At 39.5% G+C, this 13,045-nt stretch overlaps 1 protein-coding gene across 3 annotated transcripts in view; it reads left to right on the top strand.

The window, feature by feature from the left end:
* LRP5 (LDL receptor related protein 5) overlaps nucleotides 1-13,045 on the top strand; it is a gene marked incomplete at its 5' end in the record, with an annotated part of 129,279 nt that overhangs the window by 16,977 nt on the left and 99,257 nt on the right. For all 3 annotated transcript variants that reach the window (XM_080619946.1, XM_080619944.1, XM_080619945.1), the window contains one exon: nucleotides 9,892-10,288. In XM_080619946.1, the coding sequence (XP_080476072.1) occupies nucleotides 9,892-10,288 (397 nt within the window). The remainder of the gene's footprint in view (nucleotides 1-9,891; nucleotides 10,289-13,045) is intronic.

A 13,045-nucleotide genomic window follows, 5' to 3' on the forward strand; every position in this document is an offset into this window, starting at 1 on the left:
TTTAACATCTGTTTTCAAAGTGCCAGTTTTCAAAGCTTGTTGATGTCTGGGGCAAAATGCCATAATCCCCAGTAGATGGTACATTTGCATATAAGCTGTCATGTGCATTGTGGGTCTTGAGTAGCAAATTGCAGCAGAATCCTCAGAAGAATAAGCAAATTGTTGTGAACAGTGTAATTCTGTTTTTGGGAAAGTCCCATGTGTGTTTTAACCTCTGTAAAATGCTCGGGTGAGAACCTGAGGTCAGGAGGAGGTGGGGGCTCAGACTGCAGAGATATTATCTGTTTAGCATTAGCTAGTCAGGATTGCATGAGGCTGCAGCCCTCACAACTGAACTTGGCTGAACACCAGTTGTGCATTGCACAGGGAGAGATTCCCAAGAGCCAGTTTTGCAATAATGTTTAGAAATTGCCTCTTAACAAAACAGAAAAGATGAAAATTGCCCTATGCTCTAGTGAATGTGTTCTCCTCTAAATAAAATGGTTAAAGTGCTTGTGAGTCTTACCTAATGAGTATCTCAGCAATTTGATGTGAGTGTCCCCAAATCACAGCTGATATTCTATGTTTTGTTTGTTTTTTCTGCTAAACATATTCTGTATGCTGCTTGGTGGTCCGTATAGCGTTGGCTGCTCGCATGGACTTGGCTGTCCTCCTTTCCAGCTGCTAAACTGTGTTAAAAGAAGATGAAATATGCTGTTCCATGTAACCAATTTCAGTATTTGCTACAGGGGTATTAAGGACAATCTGAGAGCCATTGCCTTGTGCACCAGGAGGGAAGTTCATGTGGCATGCTTAATGGGTGGTCTGTGGGAAGACAGAAGAGTTTGAGGAACCCTCCTTTAGAATAATGCATCCACAGAAAAGTGATCTTGAACATACATAACTTGCTTCCAGCCTCTGCAGAGATGGGAGTGCACTAAATTATGCACACTGAATCCAGTCATTTGGCTTTTCTGGTATGTGAAGATTTTTACTTGAAGTAGGTAATATAATGAGAAACAGGATAAAACAATAACGAGTAAGTTCAGAGTGTGCTGTTTGGAGATTTTTGAAACATTTTATTCCCATCCCAGACAATCTGAACAAATCCTAAGTTTCATGATTTGTAGAATGCACCTTTGCTGGTCTTTTTCAGAGCATGCTCTTTAGAGAAGTCCTCTTGAGCAATGGAAATGAACTAATTCAGGCCAATGGAGATGAAATAGTATATAATCAGTGCTATATTTTGTTGTTACTGTTAGCATTATAATTTAAAAACTGTAGTCTGCCAAACAAAACTAACAGTCTGAAGTAAATCTCTTGTCTTCCAAAAACCCTGTCATTACTGGAGGGGGGACGAACACGCACAGTCCAGAAAATACAAGATCTTCAAAAAACGTACTGCTTGTTTTATTTAAAAAAAATAAACTAAAAGGTAGCTACCAGTTTATCTAGCAATATTTTAATGTTAGTATTTGATAAAGCTACTAAATTCATCTGCCCCAGGAGGGCAATATGAACAGTGATGTATTATGTTACTGGGAGAATTTTTAAAACTGTTTTGTGGAAGCCTGAGCATAAACACAAGCATCCCACACCCTTGTATCAGGATTCTCAGTGAAATGGTATGGGGAGTTCAGTCCATCGAGCTCTGATGAAGCTCCTTCACTGAGGCAGGAATTAGTGGTGCAAAAACCATACCTGGGGAATGGTTATCCAACTGCTGTTAACAATCACCTGCATTAAGCAATTCTGCATCTTCTGTGCTCCCGTATCTTCAGAGCATGTTTCTCTCTGCATCATCTCTGCATTCCCATCCCCAGCAATGAAAAACATAAAGGCTAACCCCATCTAATTTCTTTAGTGTGTCCTTTCTCCACTGGCTAGGAATAAATGATCTTCAGCCTCTCATAAAAGCATTTATTGCTTGGACTCTTTTACTGTTTTTTTTTTATCTCATTGCCTTCCCAGCTCCTCTTCTGGATGAGAAGAACACGCACATGTCATATGTTTTCTAAACCCACTTAAAACTGTTTTGGTGGTGGTTTGTTGGGTTTTTTTCACACACACACACACATCCTCCCCGCCCCCTATACTTGTGGCTAAAGCTGCGTCACTGCTTGTAGGTACACTGATGGATGAACAGCCTCCCTTACATTTTACCATTGTCTGATGGCAAATAGATCACGCAGATCCTGGCTGTCTTCTAGCATTAGGCAGTGATACTCAAAACAATACTTAGCACATATAAAACTGGCACCAAATACATTTTATAATATGGGATGCTAGTCTATACTGGATTATTTTGCACTGGTTTACTCCTGGCGTGACCATCTAAACAATTTAAAATATAGGCTGGTGAAGAGTAAAATTTACAAAAATTGCTTGACATCTGCTGCACACAATGTGTATAAATGTGGTTTAAAATAACATTCCTGTTTCCTCTTGAATTTCAGACCTTGATTCTACCTAAAATCAGATAAAATGAAAATGAATGTGCCTTACTTAATAACCAGAATGCATTCTTTCATGATTTGGAGAGGGAAATTATATTCAAATGGATTGATCTGGAGGGTTACAGGAATGGAATGAAATTTCAGGAAGAAGTATGTTTTTCTCTTAAAATAGTGCTATAACCCTGCTGTCACTAAATAGCTGTTCCTTCACAGCGCACTGACCCACACTCACTCCCTGATTCACAGAGAGAAGTCTTAGCCATGTCAGGAATGAAAAGCTGAATGCGTCATGGAGCCTTCTTCTTGAAGATCTTCAAGTGCCTTGCTCAAGCATGAGTAGGCTTCCCAGCAGCCCTTTGAGATAATTAACAGCAGAAGGAAGGGTATGTTTGTAGTAGGTGGAATGATTTTTACAAATCTTCGGGCTGAAGATCGCTTGGGTTCATTAAGGGGGTATATGTGGGAGTGAAACCGAGGAGCCCTGTGCTACCAGCTACCTCTGTGTTGCTGCAAGAATATGCTGTAATTTAGTAATTACACTGGGAATCCACCTTATCTACAGTAATGTGTTTTGAGGATGAAAGCAATAACCCTCTATTCTTTGGAGTTCTTGTACCTGGCAAGTTTAAACTCGGGGTGAGTGTCTAGGGTTACTACAGGAAGATCAACATTTAATGTACTTTTTGAAGTTGATGATTTCGGCTTCTCTGCAGCAGCTGCCAATAAGAAGCACTGGGATTGAGAATGCGCAGTATTTAAGATGGAATCATAGAATGGTTAGGGTTGGAAAGGACCAAAAGTCATCTAGTTCCAACCCCTAGATCATCTAGTTCCAACCCCTAGATCATCTAGTTCCAATCCCCTGTATTTTTTTCCCCTGCTTATTACAGGACAGTTGCATTAAGAGTAAAATGACCTTCATGTATCAGTGGGATTTGTACATTCCATATTCTCTTCTAGCCTAGCAAGCTCTCAGACTGAGTTTTTTAGTTGTGCTTGATTTTAGGAGTCAGGTTTGGCTAAACTGCTGATTACCTTGCTTTCTTTTCTGCGCCCGAATCTCTCTCCTTCTTACTTTTTTTCCTGCATTTTTATGGCTCCTATAGCGTCTGTATGTCCTGGCATGTGAGCTTCCTGCTGCCACCAGCTGTCGTCTCTCTCCTCTTGAGCTAAGCCATTAAAAATGGGGGTAATGCCCAAAAGGGTGACAGCATGTGGAATAACTTTCTTCCCTGAATGTTTAGAAGGATTCTCAAGCTACTCATCAAAGGTCTAAGCCTTCTTATGCTCCTAAAGAGTTAGAGCTGGACAAGAGGAATCACTTTGTGCTGTACAACTGGTTTCTGTGATTAATTTATGGCTGCTAGAACCCTGCCTATATGGTCTTGTTTCTACATAGCAGCTACTTTTAAGTATAGAAGGTTGAGGCATGCTTACTCCATATCCTGTCTTGGAGTTTCCATAAGACTGTACACCCTTGGGTGCAAAAGTTTTGACACATTTGTTTTTTACCATCTTGTGTGCCTGCAGCAGGGGTGTGGGGAGGTTGTTTTTGTTCCTTGGTAATGAATGTTTTTGCGGTTTGGGACATTGACTGCTGCAAGAATTATATGTTATTCTCTCTGTCCAGCAGTACAGATGGTTTAACCACAGAGGTCGCCTCTGCGTTTGTCCTGTTAAGAATTGAAATAATATTTAAAATACAAGTTGTTGCACATACTGTAATTTTGAATGGCTATTTTAGCTTGTATGCTTATTAAAATGAGATCTTTGTTTTTTGTTGTGTACCAGGATACCAAGATCCTTGGTCACTTCTCTTAAAAGCACAGTTAAACCTTTCCACGACCTTTAGCCTAGTTAACTGGTTTAACAATTCTTAAAGAAAGCTTTTCTCCTGTGCTATACATAGCATTTGTGTGTATGCTACGCTTCTGGTGCTTTCAAGAGTAGGAATCATACACATGTCCCCTTATACTCATGTCATTCTATTGTGGCTTTAATGGGAAGGATGCAAAATGTAGGCATGTCAGCAAGTATCAAGCAGTAGTATAAATATAACTTTTTAAAACTTTCTTGCTCAGCTTGCCTTTGAACTGTTGCAGCTTTGCAGCTCAGCAGCAACCGATGACACAATTGTCTGTATCTGTTGATACAATTCATGATCATACAATCACAGAATGGTTTTGTGTTGGAAGGGACCTTAGAGCTCATCCAGTTCAACTCCCTTCCATAGGCAGGGACACCTTCCAATACACCGGGTTGCCCCAAGCCCCATCCAGCCAGGCCTTGAACACTGCCAGGGATGGCGCAGACACAGTGTCATCTTAGCCTTGATATATAAATGAGTTGAGCCCCGTCAAACTGCTTTTTAGAGCTGTTACTGAAACTAATAGCAAAGATCATATAGTGCAGGTTTTAGTTACTTGTCCCACGTCACTTTACTGAGGCTAATGGGTGCCTCTGAAGCACTTCATAAAATTTAAGTGCTGTGGGTGGGATTGGTACAATTAAAACAAAAAATGAAAGTTAATGGCTGAATTCAGAAGCAACACATTAGCCTATTCTGTTGGAAGGTAGTTACAGCTGGGCAGATAGCATTAGGCTTCCGTACTCAACAGAGCTTATGTTTTTAACATAAAAAAAAAAAAAAAAAAAAGAAGAGAGATTATTGCTGCCTTTTTATGTATGGTGAAGTGCAGAGGAGTCTAAGCCACAAGACATTTTAAAAAATGCTTTTTTGTATCACTTATGAATGGGATAGAGGTGGTGGTAAGGAAACTGTAGTGGATGTACTAAAACTGATATTGTTTATAGTGTTAACCAAATGAATTATACATTGTAGAATGTACAAATCCTCCAGTCTTATGTCTCTACGAACCAGCTTTCCCCATGCAGGGAACAGAATATTTGCCCAAGAGCATTCAGGATATAATGAGCAAAACTGAAAGTTGAACTTACACTTGATTCCTAGCCAACTTGATCAGGAGTGTTTCCTTTTCTCCAGCTAACAGACTGACGAGAAGCTCTGTTTTCCTACTGCTGTGCAATGAGCCTCTGCGTAGATAGCTCCGTTATCAAGTCAAGGAGGTATTTTCCAGTTAGCAGAAAACCACAGGAAAATTGATGGTTTTTTGAATAGAAATAATACGTCTTTCTAGAATGAAGCATCGTTGATCAAGTACTGCATGATCCACATGTGATTGTGGAATTGCTGCAAAGTCTGTAACTTTTCTACAGTTTAGGTTGTAATCTGTTTAGAGTTCGTTTGGTGATTTGTGGGATTTCAGGTTCTTTTTTGATTTCATTCTTGCTTTGTCAAAGGATTGTGAACTCCAGCTATGTATGGAGGTTTTAAATATTGCCTGTTAAGGAAAAATATGAACTGTTCTAGTTTTACCAAAAAAGAATGCAGCACTTTAAAAAAAAACTATATTAAAATATTATCCTTTCAGTTGGTGGTAATAGACTGGATATAAACAACTTGTCCTTCACATTCATCATTCATCCTGTTACTGTTTATTGTCTTCTCTTTTCAAAATAGAAGCTGGTCTTTACCTTTTCAGGCAAGCTGCAGTTATCAGGAGTATGGCTGATCAAAATAGAGCATAACACTAAGTGTTCCTTTAAAAGTCTCCTAACTTTTGAACAGTGGAATAACTTCCTAAGCAAGGAATGTTGCCTCTTGTGTAACAGATAAGCTCATTTGAAGCTCAGTGGTAATCAAAGTTATTGCTAGGTGGTTTGGGGTCTCCTTCATCCCTCTGTCTCTCTTAATTGGCCTTCTAGTTTGCTTTGGCAAGAGTTGTGTTGTAAAGAATTAAATGTGCCAAGGATAAGAATGTTCTCTGGACCTTCAAGCCCAGTTCAGGAAGAACAGCATGATTTGAAAGGAGATTAGTGTGCACCTTCTTCGAAAAGAACTCTTGATTCTACATATGTATGGAATTCAAAATAAGAAACTTGTACTGTGTGTTGGTGGAATGATCTTGTATCTAGGATAGTTTGTTGATAGCACAGCAAATCAAGTTTTTTGTTAATTGGCCATTTGATTTGTTGCCTTCTGAGGTTTTTTTTTTCCTTCTTATTCTAATGCCTTAAAAACCTGTTGGTTATAATCACATTGAGTGTCAATGTGCCTTTTGAATTGTTAAACTATTGAGTTCAGTAATTCTATGAAGCTAAAAGCTATGCATGTGTGCATCTAGAAGATCATCTGCCTTCTTGGTTGCCTTTTTCAGATTTACTACTTCTTAATTGGGAAAGCTGGAAATTTGAAGTTCTGTGAGCTTTTCTTGGGACATCTTGAAGCTTGTTTTGCAGCTTCAACTAAATACTGCCTGAGCTAGCTTTGCTTGCTAGTAAGCCATCACATCCTGATGTGATAAATGTAAGGCCATGGAAACAGAGCATTTAATTGCTGTTATGACTTATTTGTTATTTTCAAAGTTGAGAGACCCTGTGCTTCTTCAGCAGCTTTCTAAGAATCAGTGTTGAGAACCAGTTACTTGTTTGGATCACTTGGGTGGGGGGGGTTCCTATTTTTTTTCTTCATAAACAATTTTTGTAAAATTTGGACTTAATGAAAAGGCCAATGGGGAGGATCAGAGAAGTGAATATGAGTTTTGTTCTTAAAAGGCCATTCTCAAGAAGCAGTTTTACATTGGTGTATAAATGCAGTAGAATTTTAACACGATTGCAAGCAGGGAGTGTGATTTCTCCACTGGGTGTTCATAGCCAACACAATGTGGCTGCATTTCAGTCAGGATGACTCTATAGCACAGAAGAGATGGAGAACACAGTGGTTCAGGAGTTATCTGTATGCTATTGTCCTGTTGTGTGCATCAGTGGGAAAGAAATCTCTTGAAAGGCATTAGATTAGACATTGTTCATATCTGATCATTAAGAAGCTAATTAAGTTAAGAAGCTGTTGAGGTCCTCTGAAGTTGATTGGACTTGATATTTCAGATTCCTTTTTCTTTTGTAATAGCATTAATAATGGCTTCAGTGGGGAAATGTCTGGATGAAAATCCATCTATTCATATTCCTCAAAACACATTTTTGGGACAATGTTTCGGGTCCTTTTTTTGTTAATTTGTACATAGAATTTTTATAGCTTTGATATTTGGCTGAATATGGGTCTGGTTTTGTGAGGCAATGTGCATAACTTGAGAAGCAGTCTGCCCCAACAGCCTGCTAACATCAAACTTTCCAAGTGTTCAAATGGTTTGGTACAGTGCCACTTAAAATTGACAGAGTTATGGGGAACCAGTGAGTTGCAGAGAAGAAACCAAGTACTTTGCATTGTAGACATTTTTTCTTCTGTTTTCAATAACTAACCTGTTGGGCACTTTTTCTAGTGTTTTCAAAGATGACAGAGAGGAGGACTTGGCAAGTTAGGAAATGAGAGAGGAGTGATACAGAGACTTCACTTCTTAGGAGGTAATTCTCCTCAAGCTGTATAAACTTTCTTGAGTTAAATATTGTAGAAAACAAAGATACTGCATTTTCAGTGAAACACTTATGATAACAATTGTTGTGTCTTTGCTGTCCAAGATCCTCAATAAAACCACCAGCTGATTTAAATTTTCCTTATTACTTTCATTAGCATAGACTTCCTCCAGAAAGAAAAACAAAGCCACCTCCTTCCTGACTCGGGTGGGTGGGTGTGGAAAGAGGAGGAGATGGGTAAAGAAGGGGGAAAAGACCATGCAGAATAAAGATGGTGAATTTTTGTGCATGTATTTCATCTGAAGCTGAGGTGTAGATTCTGAGGTCCTTGGCCTTCACATAAATACATACACTACTGTCAGAGATGTATTTCACTTTGGCCCATGCGGTGGCACACACATTCTAGCGAGCATATAGCTGGAGCCAGAGTTTGTGAAAAAGCCAATAACATGTGGTGAGGCTGCTGGCATAGCAGAGCTGGAACTTGGACCTGTATTGAGGGTGCTGGTTGGTGAGAAGCTCCCCATGACCCTTCAGTGTGAGCTTGCAGTCATTGTGATATGAGCTTGCAGATATGGCTGCTGCCTTCCCAGTCATATCTGCAGGTAACTATTTTTCTTGTTTACTGCTAGATGGAGAAGCAAGCCTGCACTTTTAGGAGAAAAATGAATGGTAAACTTGGCCATTGTTGTTGCTGGTATGGTTGGGGAGCAATGTACGTCTACTTAATGTCCAATTCTGGAAGAAGCAGTTGGGCCAAATCATGCCTTTGCCTCTGAATCATTCCTTCTCCCCCCATAGCAGGTCCTTCAGAGGATCTTTACAATCTCCCACTGCTAGAGTTTTGTAATATTCGGCATGGCAAGTGGAGGGAGGACTTGTAGAACTCAGACCTTCACAACTTTCCTCCTCAGAGTGTGGAGGGACAGCCTCAGTTGCAAGCATAGATTTATCTCTGTCTTTGGGTATAATGGCAGATGAGATCTGGTGTGACAGTAAAGTCATCTTGTCTTGCTAAAATCTCTGCTAGTGTTACCACTGCTTCTGTCTTACTGTCAGATCCAAATTAGCGAGGTTAACTTTCTTGCCTCTCATGAGTCTCTTTCCCCATCTCCTTCCTTTCTGCCTGTGAATGCCAGTGTTATCCGCTGAGGTCATGTCATTATCCAACTGAATCATGCAGACAAGAGGTTTAGAACCTGTGCAGGTACTGCTGGAATATCTCTGTGGCTGTCATTTTGACCTATCTTGTAGATTCCCATCCCTTTTGCGTCAGTCATAAGTTAGCTTCCCTTTCAGAGCCTTCCCTGTCATTCAGTACTAGGACTCTAGCTTCCACCACCCACTTCAAGCTTTTAACAGCAAGAACCTTTGTCCTTTTGCTCTGTCTGCCTCTGTTTGTGGGCAGTCCCCACAAACGTCTACAACCCACATCTTCATCTTTCTTCAAACTCGTCCTGTAATTTCTTTCTTGTGGTGCAGGGAAGAGGAGAGTAGTTCTGAACCTCTGTCACAGTGTTTGCCATCTAGGAGGGCACTTGGTACGAGTGTTCAGGGTGTTGTATCTAGTAATGTTAGCTTTCAGCTTACTACTAAAAGTCATCAGAACTTGCCTTCTGTGTATGATTACTACTTCAACTGGTTGAATCAAGCTTTTAAACCATGAAGGTTTAATTTGATCTAAGTCTGGGTTTATGACTGACAGAAGGTACTGTTGAAGGGCCTCAGTTTGAACTCTTAATTGTGTTGAAGATGCTATCCATATCCTGTAGTTATAGAATTGGGCCTGCACTTCCCTCTATCTTTTACTCCTGTGTCTGACATGTGGAAGGAAGAGGTTTTTGGGTAGTGTTCATTTTTCTCTCATGAAACTTACCACATTCCTTCTGCTGTATTGCCTGTCCTGCTTACCTGGGAAAAGAAATCCTCCTCTGCCCTATTCATACTCAGTGCTTCAACATCCATAAATGCCAATAATACTAACATGGTTTCTTTTTTTTTCCTGTAGCATCTCCCTTTCTGCTTTTTGCCAACCGGAGGGATGTTCGACTCGTGGATGCTGGAGGCACAAAGCTGGAGTCCACTGTAGTGGTCAGTGGTTTAGAGGATGCTGCTGCGGTTGACTTCCAGTATTCGCAAGGCATTGTTTTCTGGACAGATGTGAGTGAAGAAGCCATCAAGCAAACTCACATTAACCAAACTGGGAATGTGGTGCAGAATGTCATCATTTCTGGTCTGGTTTCCCCGGATGGCCTGGCTTGTGATTGGATTGGGAAAAAGCTTTACTGGACGGATTCAGAAACCAATAGGATAGAAGTAGCTAATCTGAATGGAACATCTAGAAAAGTCCTCTTCTGGCAAGACCTAGATCAGCCCAGGGCAATAGCTTTGGATCCTGCTCATGGGTAAATATTAATTTGACTTAAATGCTTAAATGGATACAGTGGTGATAAATGTGAAGTTTTTAGCTCTGAAAAAGAAACATAGCCTTTTTTTCAGTTTACATTTTCCCAGGGTATTTTTCTCAAGACCTGTAGGTGAACATATGTTTGAGCTTAAGTGTTTTGTGGCAAGAAATAACTGCCAAGACATAGACCCAAAAAGAAAAATACGGCTGTTCTTAGGTGCCAAGCCAAATATTCAAACAGTCTGATTGCCTAACTTATTCCATTGCACTTCCAAAGAGTAATTAATTTTCCAAGCCTTTTTTTATTGTCATTTTCTCAGTTATCCTGTCTTGCAAGCTAACTTCTATTTGATATGTGATATCTATTTAATGTACCTAGACAGCAAGGTGCGTAAATCTGCATGAGTTTAAACAGGAATTCTCACTTGCTATGCTTCAGTAAACAAAATCAGTGGCAATGAGTGGCAATGTTGAATAATCATCTTTGTGCCAGCAAGTAAAAGAATCCAGGTGATTCTGGATTCAGGGGGCTCTTCGTGATCTAAGGTGGCCAGGTGAGGAATAAGGAATGTGTTGCTTCTAGGGCTCTTGGAAATACTCGGATCTCTGTCTGGTTCCTTCCTCCCTCTTCAATACTCTCCACCATTTCCCATGTGCTATTTACTAACCCTGTGCACAAACAGCACTGATGTTGTGTAGTTCGGGCCTCATATTCATTGCAGTGATGATTGAAGATCTGCTGTGCTAGATGAGTGAGGAGTTATGGGTAAATTAATTACATAGTTTATTTTTTTAATGTATGTATTTACCTTATTTATACGAATTATTATTTATAAATTTATATATTTATACATAAAAGACTTACAAGTACTAGATGAAACTGTGTGGACCCAAAGAAGCAAAATCCTTAGTTTTGTTCGCTTGTCAAAGGCTGTAGCTGCCTGTATCCTTCAGATAACTGGTGGAAAGGTACAGCCATAATCAGTAAAAGGGAAAGTGACTTTGTTGGACCAAAGTACTTTTCCAAGGACCTTGTCCTGTTAATTCTGACTTCACTGTGGATGCCTTTATAAGGTGAAAGGAATTCTTCCCGTAGCAAATGGCCGTATGGAAGTATATTAAATAAACTAGCAGGAATCCTGTGTGTATCCTGACAGCAAGTAATGTATGCAGAGTTAATTAATGCTGAAGACTAACTTTAGATCTGGAGTTCACTAGTGTAATTTAAAGAGCAAATATGGTGTTAAATGAGGTATTTTATACGGAAGTAGATAGAGAGAATGAAATGGCACTCTCTATGAAATACCAACACCAGGTTGACATTTTGTAAGCTGCTGTATGTAGTTCCTTGTCTTTTGACTGCTTTCTTTAAGGTGTTCCTGCCCACAGCAGTGGGGTTGGAACTGGATGAGCTTTAAGCTCCCTTCCAAATCAAACCAGTCTGTGAGTCTATGATTCTATGATTAAAAAAATACATTTGAGAAGGGACAGCTATCAAGGTTAAAAAGTTCTCAGTTCAGAGTCTGAAATTAAAAGCCTCAGTCATGCTTAGCTGTTAATCCACTGTTTCCTTAGTGTCACAGCAAAGAGCCAGACCTAGTAACTGTTCTTACATCACTCACAACTGTGTTTATAGCAGCACTTAAATAAAACCGCAGAGGTGTTTACTGCTGATCCTGCAGGACCTTGGTCCCACACAACAGTATGTTGTGTACTTACAGTTAAGCATGTTGGCTTTCTGTTTGGAAATCATTGGGATCTAAATGCTAAAGCCTGATCCATATGAGCTGCAGTAGACTGAGGCTTTGAGTATTTTAATTTCAAAGACTGTGAATGGTAAAATGTTTTTAGCAATGTATCATCTGATCTTACCTCCTTTGGACTGTTTGAGAGGTGGGAGAATACTTAATAAAACCCTGAGACTGTTGCATATACTGGACAGGAAAAAACATGGTATGGGTAAAGATTACGCTTTTTAGCAACTCCTACTTTCACTCATGGCTACTTAGTTAAAACACAGAAGACAGCCTAGGTTTGCCGCCTTGAAAACAGAGATTAGTTTCTATCGTGTGTGTCTCTGTTTAGTGATTAATATCACATATAAAATTATTTTGAAGCTCTTGATTAATGATTTGAAACACTGTAATGAGGATGAATGTAGAAGTAGTACAGTTGTTTTCTTAGATGTAAGAAAAATACTCAACTATAACATTGGTTACAAGTCATATCCAGTATCTTGATATGGCTGTAATTTCTGGGAGTTGGAAAGCTTTTGATATGTTTGTGGCCAAACTGCTACAAATAGTCTCATGCATGAGAAAATTGAAGTTTTTGTGGGAAGCGTTATTTACTCTGATTTTCAAATGGATGTCCTTGATGGTAACAGCCTTTCCATAAATGTTTCATTGGTCTCTTTTACTTATTTCTTTTTATACCTTTTCCTGCTCATACATATGACTATAGAGCATAAATTGTTCAAAGACTATTTGCTTAATTTGAGAGCAGAGCTGCTGGTTCAGACAGGAAAAAGAAAGACAAACAAAAAAAAGGTGATTTATCTTTTTTTTCTTTTTTTTAACTCCCCAGCTGGAATTGCATGGGGCAGAGATGGAAATATGTAGACTTGTTAATAACCCCACAGAACTCACTTCACTGTTAGCAGTCTTGTTGTTACAAGTTCTGTGATTTCTCATATCCTGACTGCTGGAGACTGAGGCTTTTTTGCCCCATATACGTTTAGTCTTAAGTAGTTTGG

The sequence above is a fragment of the Psittacula echo genome (assembly GCF_963264785.1).
Source record: "Psittacula echo genome assembly, chromosome: 5".
NCBI lineage: Eukaryota > Metazoa > Chordata > Aves > Psittaciformes > Psittacidae > Psittacula > Psittacula echo.